Genomic DNA, 20,352 nt, shown 5'->3' with positions numbered 1-20,352 from the left:
ATGCTAAGACAAAATCATTAACTGGAACTAGCTTCAATGAACAGTTTGCCTGCTTAGATCCATGTTCATAAAAAAAATCACCATCATCAGGAACAGACTCCTGCTCCACATTACCAAGCAAGGAATCATTCAACTGATAAGGATCAATACCGTACACAGCTAAACCATCTTGAGGAACTATCAAATTTTATTCAAGCCAAAATGTTCTTTTTGTCACAAAAGCCATCAAAATCCAAGTCAATTAACTAAGAGCTTGTTTGAGTCCCATTTTTATTCAAGAATGCATTTTGGAATGGAAGATTGATGGAGAATGTGTAGTTAAAAAATGAAAAAAGTTTTGGGTTTGGGTGCAATATTATTTTATTGAAGAAAATGTGGTTGAGAAGAAGAGAGACAAAAATGTATTTTGGAAATTATGGGGATCAAACAAGGGCTAAATCTGAAAATATCAAGTGGAAGCACGAAAGAGTGATTCAAGAGAATCACACCCCAACAAATCCACAAGGGCTTTTTTTGGGGTCATTTCAAATTTATGGGGATCTAATTCACAACATTATTTAGAGAAGGGTGGGACCATTCATTATGTGTTTAGAGGATGGCATGTGCAGGGATGGTGGTCAAGTGGTCTCCACTGGCGGACAGGAATAGGGTGGTGAGGAACTGTGAAGGTGAGCAGGGGGTGGAAGAGAAAACAGGGGACGCCTGAGGACATTTATGGAGTTGGTCAACTTGGTCTTATTTATAGGTTATCCAAATTCCCAGAAAAGGTATTCCTTAGCTTAAATGTAGTTAATGAGTTTCCATGATTTTTCACAAACAATATTATAGGGGATGCATTTTCCTTATTAGTAAAAATAGAATGGGAATACCTGACCTTTCCATAATAGATAATTCTGCAAACCAAACGGGTGTGGTATACAACTTTACCTTCATCAATTTGATTTTCTGGTTCCTTTGACTTCATGTGAAGTGCGCTCAACTCTTCTTGTTTGTGGTGAATATAATCATAATTTTATTTTTTGGTTTCAGACATAATGTATTCCAACTTCCCTGCAGGAATTACCGTTGTCCGTGCTGCTCCTGCAAAACACATATGCTTGAAGGTGGTTGAGAATAATTACTGTGCTTCTAGAAGAGGTACTAGATGTTATTTTGACCCTACCTTTCTTATGTTACTGGATTTTCTAGAATGAATATTGCAGTCTATGTTTTTGTGCATCACAGTTGCGGGGCATGTTTCTTTTGGTGGATTTTAATTTATTTAAAGCAGCAGAGGCCATTGCACTCTAGATTTCGAAGGTTAAAATTGCTGAACTCTAATCAAATTATGCTCTCCATATTCAATCGGGCTATATGTTTTACTTAATGTGAGGATCGTGGCATTGTACTTTTGAAATTTAAGGGGTGAAAGTTGTGGTATATCTGTTTGTTTCTTGCATCGTTGAGCACGCGAAGTTCGTGGGTTAAAGTATTGTAACCCAGATTGTAGGTTGCATCATATTGAAATTCAACCACATAGTCCACTGTAGTTGTCCAATTGTTCTTGTCTACTTTGAGTAGCACCTGTACTCAAGGATAACATGTTAAGGTGGTTATACTGGCTGTGCTAACAGTCATGGATTCCAAACTCAAAATCATTAACTTTTACAAAGCACGTCAACACTAAATATAATTTAGAAGATAACTAAAGCTGTCAATTATTTGGTTAGAAAAACATTAGGCTTACAGAAGGGTTAAGAGGCTTCAAGAATATCAATTGTTATATTCTATTGTTTTGTAGTTGTGTAATGTCTTCTTCTTGCGATTCATCATTTCAGCATGAGTTCTCATCTGGAGTTTTTGCAAAAACTTCTATCATCTACAGGAGGTGTACGCTGTCTATCCATCCTAAATGCCACGTTTGCCATCATTTTTGGTCTTCTTGCACTAATTCTTGGTTCAACTCTCCTCACGCTTGGTAGCAGCTGCTCATTGCCGTTGTTCTGGTGCTATGAAATCGCATCATGGGGGCTGGTAGTTCTATACGGAGGAACCGCCTTCTTGCTAAGAAGAAAAACAGCTGTATTTCCTGACGAGAATGACTTTGCAGGAAGGAATATTGGGTTGGAAATGCTCGAAATAAATCCAGTGGAAGTCACACCACAGGTGGAGAGACGTGTTAACGAAGGTTTTAAGTCATGGATGGGTCCATCTTTCCTATCCTCAGACGAGGAGGATGAATCGGATGACTATCAGGAAATGCCAAATCTAACCAATACAATCTCCAGCAAGCAGTGTGTGTGAAAGTGACAGATTCTGAAAAATCTATCGAAGTTCATTGCTAGCGAAGAGCTATTCCACAACTTATGGTCTCATACGAGAAAAGCAATGCTGCTTTTACGACGGATTTGGTGTCGGTTAGTGTTGATTGATACGTTTTATCGAACCAAATACCAATTCTAATGCTATAGCAAGAGTGTTTATACTGATTGCTGCTGCATTAGTGTTTTTACTTAATAGTCACACACTGTATAAAATTCGATTCGAACAATTTTTGTATACCTTTTTTGGAGCTTTCGATTATTTGTACTTGATGATCTTGTTAATAACTACTGCACATTATAGCAAACACGACTTTGAAAAATCGCACGTTAAGTCTCTTTATTCATGGGTGAAGTAACTAGAGCCATTAATAACTCGGATAATAAAACCTCTACCGAATATGATCGAATAATCAAAATCAAACACAAACATATTTGATTTGATTACAATAACTTTTCTAATTTAAAATGAATGTAATCAACAACTTATTAAATATATTATCATGTAAAATTATCTTACATTTTATTTATAAATTTCTCTAAAGTTGTGGCTGCATTTAAATTTATAAGCACTTACCTTGAAAGATTTAAAGAATTTATTTTTGAACTTCATATTTATTCCGGTGGATCAATTAATTCAGATATTTCACAACTTCGAGAAAATTTATAATTATTCAATGATGAAAAGTACTAATAAAAGTATATCGAAAGTGCACGATACTTGCCATGACGACTATAGACCAATGTATTAATCAACTTTCGAATTTCATAAAAATAATCTCCAAATTCAAATTTGATACGTATAATTTCAACATTTGAATCTCCAAACTTTCAATTTTGTAGTGATTGAGTAACTATTCTCGTTCAGTTTATAATAAGAACTGACTAGTTCACTTCAATTTATTTATTTCTTTTGTTTTCTAAATATTCTTTTATCATGAATTCGACCTCGACTCAGTTTCAAGTCAACATTTTTAATCTCGACCCGCTATCTTCTTTAAGTGAAAACCGACCGGGTTTTCAAACCTATCTATTTTTAATCAAATCCACGAGCTTCACAAGCACAAGTGACAAGACAGATTATTGACCTGTGGTAAATAGTTCATTTAGCCAAAAATTGAAAAATTATTTAAAAATGTAGCACGCGAACAACGCGAGCAACGGTTCACAGCAAAAAAACAAGCCCACGTCTATTACCCGTCCCCGTCAACTCTATTATATATACATGAGTTTATACAGAACCGTGACTGGACAATATTCTCCCATTTGCAACCAGGTATCCACCATGACTAGAGGCAATCCAGGAGTAATTACATGCAAAGCTGCAGTGGTATGGAAATCAGGAGACCCATTGAAAATAGAGGAAATACAAGTGGATCCTCCCAAATCCTCTGAAGTTAGGATCAAAATGCTTTGTGCAAGTTTGTGTCACACTGATTTTCTGTGTCGCAATGGACTCCCTGTTGTAAGGAATTCAGTTTTTAGTTGTTGGGTTTTTGAAATTTTTGATTTACAGTCTACTGAAATTGCTGAATTTGAGTGATTTGATTTTGTTCTTTGGACTGTTTTTGCAGCCTTTGTTTCCTCGGATTCCTGGACATGAAGGAGTTGGGTAAATCTCTCTCTCTCTCTTTCTACCTTTGATGCTTTATGGATAGAGCAGTAGCATGTTTGATACTGGGATTCAACTGACAAATTTTATACGACCCTTGTTCATAAAGCATGTTTTAAGCTTTTGAGTTACTTATTCTGAAATTTTATTTCAAAAACTTGTGGTGCGTTTAGTTTGCATTCCTGTTTTCTATTTTCAGTTTTGAAATCATTTTCTGTTTTATACTTTGAGGGATTATTTTAAGGTTGCAGAAAAAGCGTTTGGTTCGTCATTCTGAAAAACTGTTTTTCAAAGAAAAAAAAAAAAAAACTAGAAAACATATTTAGTTTAAAAATTTTAGAAATAGTTTTATGACATTTTGAAGGAGTATGGGAGGGAGGATATGTAGTTGGGTAAATTTTGTGTGATTTTATTAATTATTTTAATTTGGAAAATTTTTTAGTTCATTCGCCTTGTTTTGAGTTTTTTGAGTGTTTTTATTGAAAACACTCAAAATGTCAAAAAGTCATTTCGAGTTTTATGTTGTAAATTTTCCTTGTTTTAAAAAACGCATTTTTGAAAATAAAATACCAAACACGTTTTGAGTATTTTATAAAACTGAAAATGGCCTCAAAATAACGAACCAATCGCATTCTTACTTGTTCAAGGTATGTCTTTACTTTGTATTCATGTTGAATCCGGAGTATAAACGTACCCTAAATGGAGAATTCTGCATCCTTAAAATCAAAGTACATGCTCGAAAACATGTATATACAGAATTCAAAACAAATAATAAATTTGCCTTTGTTATAAGAATTTGAGCTCATGTGACCTTTCCAGGTCCGTGCTCAAGTAGACATTTATTTTGGTTTCAAATGAGACATTAATGAAGATTTTATCCATAAAACACTTTTCATCTAAACCAAAATCGAGAATTTTATTCTGCTAAACGATGTTATTTCTGAACTAAGCTTAAACATAATGATCATATGATACTTTCATAAAAATTTCAAATACAGCATGATAGAAAGTGTGGGAGAAGGAATCACAAATCTGAAGGAAGGAGATGTAGTGATGCCACTCTATCTGGGAGAATGTGGGGAATGTCTGAATTGCAAATCCGGGAAGACAAATTTATGCCACAAATATCCCTTAAATTTCACTGGCCTAATGCCAGATGGCACATCAAGAATGCACATTGGAGATCAGATAATATATCACCATTTTAGCTGTGGTACATGGTCTGAATATGTCGTTATCGACGCGAATTTTGCAGTCAAGGTTGATCCCCGTGTTTCTCTTGCACATGCAAGTTTCCTTTGCTGTGGTTTCACCACAGGTTTTGGATCTGCCTGGAGGGAAGTCACTATTGAAAAGGGCTCAACTGTTGCTGTTATTGGTGTTGGTGCTGTTGGACTTGGAGTAAGTACATGTATTTACTCGTGGCATGTTTCATATATTGGAGTAGACAAGATTGAACAGTATTAGGAAAGAAAAAAAATGTTAAAATCCAGTTCGCCGCACTGTAGACTATTCACTATAGTGTAGAAAACATACCCTTGCAATAATGATAGCAATACACACCCACTGCAGTAGTGATAGACTCGTTGCATGTTTGGTATACTGGATGGTACTATATTGGATCTTCTCCATTGCACTATTCAATGTTATCCAAATCCGTGTATAATACATGTCCTTAGCTAGTGATAGCATTATACATTTGTGGTGTGTTTGGTATACTAGACTACACAAGACTATACCGTGTACAAATATGCCCTTACGGTAGTGCTAGCTGTACGCATCTTCATTGACCATGATGACATCCATACATATCAAAATTTTATTAGCAATGAACCTTAATGGCAACTAACGCAGGTGATAGAGGCAGCGCGAATGAATGGAGCTTCTAGGATAATTGGGATCGACGTAAACAACTTAAAGAAGAAGAAAGGAGAAGTCTTTGGAATGACTGAATTTATCAATCCAAAAGAATCTGATAAACCTGTATCAGAATTGATCAAAGAGACTACAGGTGGACTGGGGGTAGATTACTGTTATGAGTGCACTGGAGTTCCAGAGCTGCTAAATGAAGCAATTGAGGGATCCAAAGTGGTAAAATTCCTCAAATTTTCCTGTTAATTTCAGTATCAGTAATGGCTTTTCCTATTGATCATAACATAAGACTAATTTCTTTTTAATTGTGTCATTTAAACAGGGACTTGGGACAATAGTTTTCATTGGTGCAGGACTTCATTTAAGTGGGGAGCTCAAATACATTCCCCTCTTGTGTGGTAGGACAATTAAGGGGTCCATTTATGGTGGAGTAAGACCTCAAACAGACCTCCCTAAAATAGTTGAGAAATGCATAAATAAGGTATGAATCCTTTTCGAGTTTCACGATTAAATCTAGAAGCTTTATTGATTGAATCACCACGTTTAAAAATTTAAGTTGTTGAAAAAAGAAAACACACCTTCGTCACTTCCCTAAAATAATTGATTATGCCTTCTTGTACATGGACTGAAAAGAAAAAAATGTTGTTTGAACAGGAAATTCAACTGGATGAACTGTTGACCCATGAAGTTTCACTCGAAGAAATTAACAAGGCATGGGAATATCTGAAGCATCCTAGCTGTGTTAAAGTTGTTATCAAATATAACAACGAATGATCTTCTCTTGTATTGATATAATGTTATCATCAAGCAGTACTCGTGTGTGCTTGTTTATCAAGGGGTCCTCAAAAACTACGTTATCCTTTAGAATTAATAAAGAATGGAGAAAATTAATGAGAGAAAAATCAGTATTATTGATTTCATATGTATACCTACATGCAAAATAGTTGTTTAGAAATATGGTAATTTTCAAGGATTAATGGCCTAATTCAGTTAGCCGAGAGCAATTATCACAAAACACAAAACGAAAGCAAGTAAAGAAAGTGAGAATAACGTCCACTTGAAGCTACAAGATTTCACTAATGTTGCATTTGAAATTCAAACCATTGTTTTCTCTATGTAAAAAAGGTTTACCCCAGTGGTCTTCATATGGGGGAGAAAATATTAGGACGACCAACTTAATACATGTACAAAATTTCCAGCATTCCTCCATAAGTTTAATTAGGCTCTACATGTCCAATAATAAGAGAACATTAAGTGCCGAAAATGAATGCAAGAAATATGGTGTACATAAAAATGATGCCAAAATTTTTAGGTGCGAGAATTTCAAGAATCATGCCTGAATCTTAACATCCTCTAAAACTCATGACAGAGTAGTAGGATCGGGGACAATATGGAGTTCGGAAACAAGATCGCAAAAACGTTCCAAGATAATGTTCTTTAACGAAAATATCAGTCTAATCAATTAATGAAACAAAAACTATCCAAAATTGTAAGAGCCAAGATAAAACAAGCAAAATGTTGCTCCAAGAACTCTGATCTCATAACTATTCAAGAGCTAAATACACCTCAATTGATCGACATAATAGACAAGCCCAAAATATATTGCAAAGACACCATTTAAAATGATCGTTGTAGTGAAAATTACATTGTGAAACCAAAGATTTAACCATGATAATACTTCAGCAAAACAATACCTATAGCTAATTCATATAATAACTCTACACACTTTGACAAAATTTAAACGACAGAATAAATTAATTCACTCTCTAATCAAAGGAGACATGTGTAGACTCTCAGATTTTAGAGCATTACAATGGAATAAACCAATTCATACACTAATCTAAGGAGACATATGTATAGACTCTCAGATTTTACAGCACAATGCCTCGGCTATGAGCGCCTTTTACCTGAAACTCTTTAGATGGGGGAAGGGACTTGAGCAACCAATGCTGCTAGACAACTTTTCAGCTTTCTTCACCGGTGTCCCACACTCATTAAAATCAAGGGTGCGCCCCTGCGAAGGTTTTGTCCAGATAAGTTTTTGATAGCATATAGCTGTGTGGACAGGAGGAGGAGGATCTATTGCTATACGGGAAAAGATAGTGCACATTGCAACAAGTTCATTGAAGATAAAATATGCAGTTCTCTCAAGTGTAAATCTAATGACACTTTTAGAATGGTTTTATCATAAGAAGTCGAACACGAAGTTCAAGTATTTCAACAAGAAAATTCTTCTTATTTTCGGCTTGAAGTTCATAAAATGCATACAGTGATATATTATTACATCTAGACAAATGATTTTACAAGGCCAGATCGGTAAAATGAGCATGTTAGTAGCATTAAAAAAAGGTTCCTAAAAAAGTAGTTGCACACAATAAAAAATACTCACGGTTTTTACTGAATCATTGCCTCCAGCCATATTTTTGATATCCATTATTGCACTCTGTTGTTTTATCTTCATAAACTCACTGCTGTTTAATTCTTTCTGTAGCATTCTGCTTCCCGAAATTACAAAGCTTTTGTTGCCCTCCTCTCTCCCCTCTTCAAAATCAGGAATCACATTTTCTTTATCTACCCAAGTAGATTCAGAGTTTCTTCTGTCATTTGGAGATGATGACAGCATAAGTACTTTCTGGTCTACACATTCATCACACACGGCCTCTAATCCAGAACATTCAATGGACAGGTTGGATAGTGAGTCCTGCCTCAAGTCACTTTCAAGCTGTTTCAGACTTCTGTTTTCTGACAGAGGAGACACCAGATCGCGGCGTCTTTTTTTCAGTATAGATGGTGCGTCTGTAAAAGTTTTGGCAATACTTTTCTGAACAGCATCTGAACTATCTTCCCTAGATGGTGAGTCCCACCATTTGAATGAATTCAAGGAAGATATCATCAGTTGGCGAATGCCAAGTGGACTGTACCCTTGTTGCATATCACTGCCAGGTTGAACAAGATCACAACTGAAAAATGGAATATCCAAGCTTGGAAAGCATGGGGAGTCATAGAATAAAGCTCCACAATCATTTTGTTCATCTGTTAAAACTGGATCTTTGTCCCTGGAAGAACAGCTTTGAGCATCATTTGAGGCGAAGGCAAAACCATTAATTGGAACTAGCTTCTGTGAACAGTTTGCCTGCTCAGATCCATATTCACAGCAAAAACAACCATCTTCAAGAACAGACTTCTGCTCCGCATTTCCATCCAAGGAATCATTCAACTGATAAGTATCAATACCGTACATGACTAAACCGTCTTCAGGAGGAAGTTCACTTGGAACGGGGAAAAGTTCACTAAATGAGCTTCCCAGCATGTCAGAAATCATAGAACAGCAAGACTGTGAAGCAAAAGGACCATTGTCAGGGATTGCAGAAATTAGAACTTGATCTTTGTCCCTGGAAGAACAGTTTTGAGTATCATTTGATGCTAAGACAAAATCATTAACTGAAAATAGCTTCGGTGAACAGTTTGCCTGCTCAGATCCACGTTCACAAGAAAAACAACCATATTCAGGAACAGACTCCTGCTCTGGATTTCCATGCAAGGAATCACTCAACCAATAAGGATCAATACCGTACATACCTAAACCATCTTCAGGAGGAAGTTCACTTGGAAAGGGGAAAGATTTACTAAATGAGCTTCCCAGCATGTCAGAACTCATAGAACAGCAATAATGTGAAGCAAAAGTTCCATCTTCAGGGATTGTGAAAGTTAGAACTGGATCTTTGTCCCTGGGTAAACAGCTTTGAATATCACTTGATGCTAAGACAAAATCATTAACTGGAACTAGCTTCAATGAACAGTTTGCCTGCTTAGATCCATGTTCATAAAAAAAATCACCATCATCAGGAACAGACTCCTGCTCCACATTACCAAGCAAGGAATCATTCAACTGATAAGGATCAATACCGTACACAGCTAAACCATCTTGAGGAGGAAGTTCACTTGGAACGGGAAAAGGTTTACTAAATGAGATTCCCAGCATGTCTGAACTCTTACAACAGCAAGACTGTGAAGTAAAAGTTCCATTTGCAGGGATTGAGAAAGTTAGGACTCGTCCTTTGTCGCTGGAAGGACAGCTTTGAGAATCATTCGATGTTAAGGAAAAATCATTAATTGGAACTTCCTTCAACGAACAGTTTGCCTGCACAGATCCATGTTCACATGAAAAACAACCATCATCAGGGACAGACGCCTGCTCCGCATTTCCATACAAGGAATCGTTCAGCTGATAAGGATCAATACCTTCCATAACCAAACCATCTTCAGGAGGAAGTTCACTTGGATCGGGGAAAGGTTTACTAAATGAGCTTCCCAGCATGTCAGAACTCGTAGAACAGCAAGACTTTGAAGCAAAGGTTCCCTCTTTAGGGATCATGAAATTTGAAGATTGGTGAAGTAACGAATCTGCAGATCCATCAATGCCACCACCAACATTTTCAGCTGGATAAAATACATCACGTCCCTTTTCTGGGTAAATCACCCTGAAATCTGAATTAATTACAAGATTAGGCATATCGGAACTCATAACCATGTTTCCCATGGCGGTAGAAGCATTCAATTCAATTGAAGCTTCTGGTGGAAAGTCTATATTGTCATGGTGGTTGCTGCCATTTATAGCTTGCATGAGTAGTCCTGATGCTTCTTGCCCTAGATCCAGCAAAGATATGTCCGGTAGCTCATTTGGATTAAGCTGCCAATCTTTCCCTGCAAAAGGCCCCCAATCTAAAGGTAAGTCATGTTCAAGAAACTTTGAAGAGATGCTCATTTCTGAAGGCACTTCCAGCATGGAAAATGTATTGTCTGGCAAAGCAGGGCGAAAATCTTCAGAACGTGTCATTGAACTGGAGCATTGATCTTTTTTATGATTGGATTCTTCACTGACTCCAAAGTTCTTTCTATTACGTATAATTGTATTGATTGGGTCATTTGTAGATTGAGGCAAACTAGCCACAGTTGAATGTGGGCTGCATTCTGAAGCTTCCCCCACTTCTACTCTGTCTTTAATAACAGGATCATCTTCACTGCTCTGTTGTGCTTTTGAAGAAGAGGATGCCACTGATTGATTTCGATAACTAACAATAGGCGGACCTTGGTACTGTGAAAGTAAGCCTGATGATAAATATGTGTCCAGTTTCTTTTTGATAGAACTATTCCAGTGATTTTTTATTGCATTATCAGTCCTGGTATCATATAGACAAATAGTTCAGAACTCAAGGTGGTAAACTTCCGTATTAATGGAACAAACTAGTATAGAAAAGCAACTCAGACTCATAGACTGAATAAATGAGATGGTAAATATATGATATATGGCGGCTGCTCTTATTCTCTAATAGAGTAAAATATTCGTCATGCAACTATTAAGTATCACTTCACCTCCCAGGCAAGAACTTTGTTAACTCTGCCCACTTGTTTCCATAAATTTGATGGGCATGAATCAGAGCCAATTCCTCTTCTTGTGTCCAAGCATCTTTGTTTATGGTAGGATTAAGATGATTGTGCCACCTGTGAAATACATGGCATAAACAAATAAAGCAGATAACGGTGAAAAAAAATCCAGAGCTGTTTAATCACAAGAAATGAAATTTGCACCTTCATTGGTATATAAGAATAAACCAGCCAACACCAGCAGAAGTGCATTTTAAAGAAATTTGAAACATAAATCTTTAAAAACTTCAATAGGAATGAGATACAAGTATCTGGAAAATCATTAGTTGAAGTTATTTAACAGTGGAAAGCTGTAAATAAGCACAAAAAGGTCCACTGAAGAGCTACAAAGACTAAAAGAAGCACCTCCAAGCTTACCTTTCACGACATTGCTTTCCAATGCGTCCAGGAAGATGCTTTGAAATGGTGGACCACTTTTTTGGCCCATATTTGTTCACACAATGGATTATCATTTCATCTTCCTGATCACATATTAAAAGATATATAAGTTGGGTAATCATGTAATACAAAACAGAAAATTAGGATTATTTATGCCAGAATGAAACAAAATTAAATTTAATTGAGAAGAATTCAGAAAGAATAAATAAATAAAATTTTCCTAACCTCTTTAGACCAAGGACCTTTGATAAGTTCTGGATCAAGAACCTTCTGCCATCTGTGTAGGCACTGTACATCTGTTCGATCCTTGAAACAATCCGCTACATATAGCACAATCTTAAATATATTGTATTGTCTATGCTATATAATGTAGGCAATAGGAATTGAAGGTCAGAATTATGCTAATAAAAATTTTATAACGTGTGAAATTGATTGTCATTTTGGTTGAGAAAAACTACTTGACAGTCTAAACCACATTAGAAATATGTGTTGAAGTATATGACAAGGTAACCTAGTAAAGTAAAAGGCCACAACTCATCCTCAGCGGAATAGGCCATTTGCATGATGTGTACATGATAAGGGCTGGGTGTTAATTCTAATTGGGATCATTTAGAAATTTTAATTTTCAATGTATAAAAAAGGAATCTCATAATTCCCCTCGCATATCAAATGTTATTATGGTTTTGTGCACGGAAGAGTATTGATAAACTCAATTTTATGCAAACTACTGGATTCTATTTATCTCCACATTCTTGTCGAGTCATGATGGATCATTTCTATGCAGATATTCTGACTTAAAAAGGCCACAAGAAATTTTACCAGACAAATGCATGGAACTTGCACTTATCTGACGGAATCAATCAGGGATTTACTGAATTATTATATGTAGAAATGATTCTTTCCCTGACATAGTTGGAATTTCCTATAACTTTAAGAAATTCGTGGATTTGGAAAAGGGGGAAGAGACACTTTTTCAATATTCTTTGATTTAATTAATGACATCCCCATGCAATTAATGAGGTTAACATTGTTTGAAAAATTAGCAAGTTTTTATGACCATATACTGTAAAATACTAGTTCCAAACGGCGAACTTGGTCGTAATAATACAAGGAAAACTGTCCGTAAAATTGTTATAAACAAATAATGTAATGAAGTAATGCATCCCTTGCTCAAAATAGTCTTTGCATAGTCTGCCCCAGTTTCTTCATTTAGGTCCATAGTAACTAAAAACTTCAGAATCCAACTGTTGCTCCAACTTCCACCATTAATGTCCAGACTAAATATAAAAAAAGTTTCACGATTCATGCCATGTCTTGTCCTATAGTCACGTGCATTCTAAGGCTGAACATACAACATAGTACCCGATGAGAAGCTTTGGAAATTGAACAAATTTTGCTAGGTTGCTAGTTCAACATGATAACCAAATGATATTTAGAAAATCAATGAACAAAAGTTGCGATATTAGAAATAATAGGTAAATACAAAAGAGCACAGATTAATCAGACGTGTCTTTTTCTTGTTAAACAAGTGGTAAAGGAGAGAAGCTTCATTCTTTTTCCTACCTATCTTTTTCCAGTTTTTTCCTTTGAAACGTTGAACAGCCATGCGCAATATCTCATCCTGCAGAAAAATTAATTCTGTTGGGATCACAAATTAAAAGAAAAGAAAATCAAGTTACAGATTGGTCAAATTGTAGTCATCTAAATGACAAGAAACCTGGAGAGAAGCACCCACCATTTTAATAATTGTATAATAAATGTTTAAATTTGTATGGTTGTCCTCACTTGTCTAAAAGTGGTGGCTGGTTTGGGAATAAATTTATTCTCCACAACTCAAGTTGCTAATACTATTTAAAATTAGAAGAGAATGCCAATTTACCTCTTCTGGAGTCCATTGTCCCTTAGTGGAACGCCTTGTGGGTCCACTTGTTCTCCTATAAAAATAAATAAAAAATAAAAAAATTACAAAAAAGTTGCATAATCTGATCTGTGTGGTAGCAAAAAACTCCACACAGTATGCCGTTTCGGTTATTACTCTATACTTTTGAGTGGTTGGGAAAAGCAAAGCAAAGTAGACGTCTTCCAGAATACTTTTCCAAAAACTGAGGACCATTAAGTGTAAAACAGTGAATTTAACATCACGGGGATCATGTGTTCGAAGAATCAACAAATCATGCCTACCTCACCTCCTCTTTGATAATCATGCAAAACTCATATGAATCAAGAAACGATTTTTTATGTACCATATATTAGCACTCAATATGCCAAGCAAATGGACCTTGTTTATCACCAAGTTGTGACATAATATAGCAAAAGTAGATAACCTGAGGAAACAAAATGAATACTTAAACGACCTGCAAAATAATCATCTCTTGTGATCTCAGAAAGTTACCCGTGCAAAGACTGAACTCCTTGTAAACAATCTCTGGAGCCATCTGAAGGAGTGGTGCTTGCTGTATCACTTTCCATATTTGTGTGACAGACAGGCTCCAGATTTTCCTCCCCAAATCATTATATGCTTCCCTAGAATGAGTTAGGCACTAACCTATTCCAGAATGAAGTCAAAGGTTAAGAGTGAAGAAGGTTAGACATGAGAAAAATGTCAGGACGTAAACAATCAATGCAACTATGCTTGAGATGTAAAAAATTAATAGATATTCTGAAATCATCAACTTTATCCATTGTACAATCACAGCATATTATTTCAGGGAAACCAAAATTTGGGAAGCACTTGAATATTTAAGGAAACCTTGGATCTGTAAGAAATTTTCCTTAAAATGTGAAACCAATTTTTCATTGAACAGACCTGCCAAGCTTTAAAATTTTTATTTCTTTCTCAGTGTCCTTCAATTAAAGTTTTAAGCAATGTGATGCATGGCAACTAACATTTAATAAACCCATGACCGCGCGTGAAAATGAAAAACTCAAATTTTAAATATCACAAAATGACTTCTAGGATGGTGGCCTACACAACTCATTATAAAATTTTTAACACAATTTGACACATGACAACTAACATTTAGAAAACCCGTGACTACGCAGGGGAATGACAAAAGGACCTTGCTGCTTCAATAAGGCCACATGTGCCCTCTTCAAATTGGCCCTGTTCAAGCAGTATAATCCATGACAAAAACTCAAATTTTAAATACCACGGATGGACTTCTAGGATTGATGCGCTCCACAACTCATTATAAAATTCTTAAGACAATGTGACGTGTGGCAACTAACATATATCCACGATTGCATGGGGAAATGAAAAAATTCGTATTTTAAATACCAAATTTAATAAAATTTTAAATTCTAAACATGATATATTAGAATGCATTTTTGACCAAGAAAAACAAACTAAATCTGCGGTGGACCCCAACATATTCAAAAATTCTTGATCCATGGGGCACGTCCAGAGTTTGGTCACACAAAGTTTCTCAATACAACAAATTGAAAATGTGCTTTGGAAGTACTAAATGCTAATAATAAATTCGTAAACAAATATCAATCATTCCTACTCGCATTTTACTGTCAACTAAGCTTGCAGAAAACTAAAAGAAAAAAATTTAAATCAATTGCTTTTCAAACTTCAATGATGACTTCTTGAGCTTACACAATTTTTATGCTCAAAGTAAAAAGTAGACAAGTCCGCGGCGACACGAATTCAAGTAAAAATAGACAACATCCCTGAAACGTTGAATTTGAGATCAATTATCAAAATGATAGAAGTCAAATCTTGCGGAGGGAAAAATACAAATCTATTGACTGGAAAAAAAAATAAAGTGAAATAATTCTGATAGATGCAAAAGCTAGAAAATCCAGAACTTGGAAATTTCAATAAAAAATATAATAGAAGTGACCATTAATTTAAATCTTAAGACATCAAATTCTACACTTCTAAACAAAAAATTCCTAACTTTGAGGGTTGTGATCACAAAATTCCTTAATAGCTCGACCATAAAGTTCATCATGAACATATAGATTAAAACGATTTTAAAACTTAGAAAAATAGTCAAGCTTTTGACTGAGATAGAAAATTAAGGGCTGTAATTTTCTATCAAGATATAATGGACGCAACCACAAATTTAATCTCAAAATCTCTAACTTTGTATAAAAAATTCATCTCGACTAGGGTTCTAATCACGAAATTCTTATATATGTCATACTCCAACATGAAAAAATAATAATAATGAATATCGAAACATTTAATTTAACTTAATTTAAGCAGAAAGATCAAACTTACAGCAACGAGCTTCACAAATTCAATTGAATCAATTCAGCGCGCAACACAGCGTATATATTTATTTTTATAAATATATCTCAGAACGAGCAAACAATCTGCTACAGGGTGAATTTGAGAGCGAGGAGTAATTTGTGATTGTGTTTGGGGAGAGGAAAAAACGGTCCTTAATTCAAATAAAAGATGCCCCTAATACTATTATTGGGTTCAAGCCTTCCAGGTTGCTGTCGCCCATGGACGGATGGGATCTATTGCTCGTTTGAATATCTGCCGTCTATTTTTGTGACATTTTTCAAACTTAATAAAGTCCAACGGGAAGTTTCTTTTACCGGCGACCGGCTCTCAGTGGTAATTACGTTTTTATGGGGAAAAATGGGTTTGAGTTGTCAAATAAAAAACAATTTGTTGTGCACAATAGAAGAAAAGAATAAAGTGGAGAAATCAATAAATTTGTATATATTTTATTGAAAGCACAAGAGAAAAAAAGAATAAAGTAGAGAAATCTATAAATTTGTATATATTTTATTGAAAATCAAAATTACATATTTATATAGAGAATAATTAGGGTTGCAAGGGATATATCGGTAATAATTAGTAGTATAATTGTCATTCATTAATAAACATATTATTTACAATACTTCCCCCTTGAACGATAAGATACAAAATATATGTCTCATTAAACATTGTCAAGAAAATTTTCAATGTAATAAAATTTGATCAAAGGAAAAAAAGTATAGTTGCTATCCCTATTTCAATTCTTGTATTATTTTATTTTCATGTACGTCGATGTCTTCAATATTGCAATTCTAGTGAAGCATGTTTTTGTGTTATCTTGATATAACTTTCAAATAACACCGTCTTCATATGATATATTTACTAACCTCTAGTTATTGTGGTAATATGATGATTCAAAAAATAGCTCTTGTTGATCTCTTCAAGAGTCTCATGCAAATAAGATTATTATTTTGAAAACAAATATCTTGTATGTTATGAAAATTTGTTACACAAAGAATATGTCTCTATTAAAGCATTATTGGAAAAAAATCCTAATAAAAGAGAAAGAGTATATTATTATTTTGAATACTAATAAAAGTTGTATAATTAAAAATCTTATCAAAAAAATCCAATGAGACAAAACTTTGGTCAAGGAAAAATGAGCACAACACTTATTTACTCACACTCTTGATAAATCACTTGAATTATACGCTTCAGTCATAAAATCCTTAAAAGTTAGTTTTAAAATCATATAAGATAAGTTGCATATAATCACATTTATTTCATGCATTATCGTCCAACAAGATAGAAACTTATGTTTGCATTCACCATAGGATATTTATCTATTTATACAAGTTTTTGCAAAACTCATTACGGTAAGAACAATATATTACTTATTACGACTTTATTTTTTCTATTTTTATCTTGCATAAGTATGTACATTTAGGTGTTTGGAATGTAAATTCAAAAACTTTAGGTTGCTCGAGCAGATTCTGTTTGCTATGATTGCATCCGTTTATTTGACTAATTATATTTTTGATCGATATGCTTCAATAAATTTATTTCAATATCCTCGCTATTTATAGCCCCTATTTGATACCAATTGAAATCCAAATTTTAATTTAAATCAAACTCAACAAATCATTTCAGCCACATGTTTTATGGGTTCAACAACTTTTGAACCGTACATTTTATCAACTATTATCGAAATTTACTAAAAATTTTATTTTAATCCCCACCAAAATGGGGCATAATATGAAACGGTACATTTGTATAAAAATATTGTCGAAAACTTTTTTCTTTTCGATTCTATTTTTTCTCATAACGTCACAACTTATTGAAATATTTTAATTTTCAATATTTCAAGGACATGAGCATTTTCTAAAATTTTAAGTTTTGTTATGTTTATGTACTTTGCAAAAGTATGTGCCTTCTAAATGGAATCATATTCCTTTCATGTTCCATCTCTCTTTTGAAGATTTTTGTCTTATAATCCAATGTATTTATATTTTATACGATAGGCGTGCCAAAGATATATCAAATATAAGTCATCCCAAGACGTCAAATCGAGTTAGAGCATTTAGAGCTGGTGTGATCTCTTGCTAATCTTTTTTATTAGTATATGCATCTAAATGGATTATTTTTCAAAATTTTGGTTCAAATTATCTTTTACGAGGATTTAGATGATGATATTTTTGTACATTATTTTCAGTTTCTTAATTTTTACCCTTTAATACTGAGAAATTTGTCCAATCAAATTACAATTAGCAAATCGTTTGCCACAAAAGTTCAAATTACTCATTTATTCTTAGCATTCTTAACTTTCAATCTCAGTTCTTAACTTTCAATCTCAGTACATTGAAGTGGATCAATTTCATATACATTGCACTACTAAAATAATTAAACAAAACTAGTCTCTGCGATAAGTCAAGTTATAGTACATAGAACTATGATATTGGTACGATGCACAATAGCATTCCCTAAATGAAAATGAAAATATTTTGTTTTTAATAGTAATAATTAAGAAAATAATTGGAAGCGTTTAACAAGCAAATATCGTTAAACCATTTATCAATATCCTAACCAAGGACGGAGCCCAAAGAAGTCCAGTGCAGGCATGAACTTTTGGGCCCATCTCCAAAGGCTTTTTTTTTTTTTTTTTAATTATGCTAATCCCCTGAGCAAAGCCCAGGAGTTCTCCTCCGTTGTCCAAAATGAGAAAAGCAGAGGAGAAACGCAACGACTTGGAGGGAGTGAAAGCGGTGAGCAAGGGTCCAACCATTGAGAAGGGGGTCAGCCTCAGATGAAATGAGGAGTTGGTTGACCAAGGCAATGAAGAGACAGAGGATAATCAAATAGAGATGGAGATACTTAAACAATCGATTTGACGAAGAAGAGAAAGGGAAAGGATGAGAAAGTTTAGTGATTTAATCGTGTGGGGACTTGAGATGGTTTTTGGTGGTGCAAATGAGATGGTAGAGCCCCAGTGATACCAGTGCTGATTGCTAAAGCGAAGAAGATGTCAAGAGAATATGTGGTAAATTAGGGTTGCTATTTCTAAACTCAAATCTCTATTTGTCTATTTCCTTGAAATTGTTTCACCACTAAGATCGACTACTACCATATTTTGGCTTATTAAAAGATCAATCATTTGCTGTAGCCGCCTGAATGGAAGCCTGTTTATTCTTGGTTGGAATCATTTGACACAATTGAGGTAATTAATTCCAATGATGTGTTTGCTTAATTGTATGTATGAGTGCATCTTTTTTTTTTTTTTTCAATTAAAATGTAAAATGAATGGTCGTTTTATTTATTTGTTATTGGTTAAAGGTCTGTACCATTTTGAATTTTGAATATGGGTTGGAATGGCTCAATTGGGCATTTTTTATGGCAATGTCAAGAAGATGCCATGGAAAATATAAGATGGCATTTCTCAACAATTTCTAGACCTTTGTTGAGGCATTTATTCATTCATAGTTTCAACTACATAGACTTGTTTTACGGTTTGAATTTCAAGCATATTGATTTGAGCAGTTCCTATACGACCTATTGCTTTTTTTTTTGCATCAATAAAATTTTGCCTTCACTAAACTAATTTCCTGGCTCCGCTCTTGATCCTAACTAATATTTATTTAAAAGTTAGGATTTGGACTCACCAGCATTAACAAGACACATTGTATTGATTGTATAATCTAAAAATTATGATCATAATTTAACTTTTAAACAATTATATCGTAAACTTCAGGTTGCGAACATCATGTAATCATTTAGTAGATGTATCAAATCTATTAAATATAAATAATATTTGGATGGTCAACATAGAGGTGACGACCCTTATATATCACCTTAATTATTTTTTAAGAATATAGAGAAATCAATCCATTTTTTAGCTAGTGATAACCTATTTTTAATAAAGATAACAAATATTGATATATAGAAATTCATTGGACTGAAGAATTTTCTAATTTTTCATTGAATGTTTGAATTTTCAATTTCGCATCATTTATTGATCCAGTGATGATCCAACTAATTGTGCCAAATAATAATATATTCAATAATTGAACTTCTGGTTAAATACAAAATTTGTCATTTGAATAACTATTTAATTAAACAAAAGACTTAGTTAATTTTCGTAAATATGATTAATCATGATATAATCATATAAGAGTTAATGTCTACATGACGTGAGTTGTATCTTCTTTTAAGGATAAACAATAATTTAAAATAATATATATTTCGAAACATTTGTTACTTGGAGAGCACTTTGTATTTACTATAGCTATATCAAGAGCAACATATCAATATTCTTTTGAAAAATTAGAATTTTAACGTAATACCCTCCGGGAGCAAGAAAATATTATTATTTAAAATATAAATTATGCAAAGATTTACTCTTCAAGAACAAAAACATAATTTATATTAGATATTATAATATTATGCTCTTCAAGAACAAATAACTTTCTAATAGCATACTGATTTGAATAAATTGTGTTTTCCAAGAGCAACAATATAAGTTATGCACC

The 20,352-nt window shown here is 34.1% G+C and overlaps 3 protein-coding genes across 10 annotated transcripts; 2 read left to right on the top strand and 1 right to left on the bottom strand.

The window, feature by feature from the left end:
* The first annotated feature begins 361 nt into the window (after positions 1-361).
* Positions 362-2,608, top strand: LOC111374860. 5 transcript variants are annotated; one of them, XR_002699212.1, is made up of 3 exons: positions 362-767; positions 1,057-1,299; positions 1,865-2,075. XR_002699212.1 is itself a non-coding variant. In XM_022997610.1 (3 exons), exons 2-3 carry the CDS (start codon positions 1,190-1,192, stop codon positions 2,281-2,283), a joined length of 576 nt encoding a protein of 191 aa, XP_022853378.1. In that variant the 5' UTR covers positions 375-767; positions 1,057-1,189; the 3' UTR covers positions 2,284-2,608. The 5 variants fall into 5 exon arrangements, 4 of the variants coding, with proteins under 4 accessions (XP_022853378.1, XP_022853381.1, XP_022853379.1 ...); XM_022997610.1 differs by having other exon boundaries at positions 375-767; positions 1,818-2,608; XM_022997613.1 differs by having other exon boundaries at positions 379-767; positions 1,057-1,137; positions 1,818-2,608.
* A 902-nt stretch (positions 2,609-3,510) lies between these two features.
* Positions 3,511-6,710, top strand: LOC111374857 (alcohol dehydrogenase class-3-like). Its single transcript, XM_022997607.1, has 6 exons — positions 3,511-3,765; positions 3,875-3,912; positions 4,911-5,313; positions 5,767-6,003; positions 6,107-6,265; positions 6,439-6,710. The coding sequence occupies exons 1-6, from the start codon at positions 3,526-3,528 to the stop codon at positions 6,556-6,558; spliced, it is 1,197 nt and encodes a 398-aa protein (XP_022853375.1). The 5' UTR covers positions 3,511-3,525; the 3' UTR covers positions 6,559-6,710.
* A 644-nt stretch (positions 6,711-7,354) lies between these two features.
* On the bottom strand, positions 7,355-16,094 carry LOC111374856 (transcription factor MYB3R-1-like). Of its 4 annotated transcripts, none has more exons than XM_022997603.1 (10): positions 15,839-16,094; positions 15,209-15,282; positions 14,000-14,152; positions 13,487-13,541; positions 13,171-13,228; positions 11,833-11,927; positions 11,587-11,690; positions 11,158-11,286; positions 8,174-10,964; positions 7,355-7,798 (listed from the first exon to the last, which is right to left on the bottom strand). In XM_022997603.1, exons 3-10 carry the CDS (start codon positions 14,074-14,076, stop codon positions 7,688-7,690), a joined length of 3,420 nt encoding a protein of 1,139 aa, XP_022853371.1. In that variant the 5' UTR covers positions 14,077-14,152; positions 15,209-15,282; positions 15,839-16,094; the 3' UTR covers positions 7,355-7,687. The 4 variants fall into 4 exon arrangements, with proteins under 4 accessions (XP_022853371.1, XP_022853373.1, XP_022853372.1 ...); XM_022997605.1 differs by having other exon boundaries at positions 14,000-14,147; XM_022997604.1 differs by lacking the exon at positions 15,209-15,282.
* Positions 16,095-20,352: the final 4,258 nt, after the last annotated feature.

This window comes from Olea europaea, unplaced genomic scaffold (genome assembly GCF_002742605.1).
Source record: "Olea europaea var. sylvestris unplaced genomic scaffold, O_europaea_v1 scaffold1301, whole genome shotgun sequence".
NCBI classification, from domain to species: domain Eukaryota; kingdom Viridiplantae; phylum Streptophyta; class Magnoliopsida; order Lamiales; family Oleaceae; genus Olea; species Olea europaea.
Note: the sequence above shows the minus strand (reverse complement) of the source record. Positions and strands in the feature narration are given on the sequence as shown.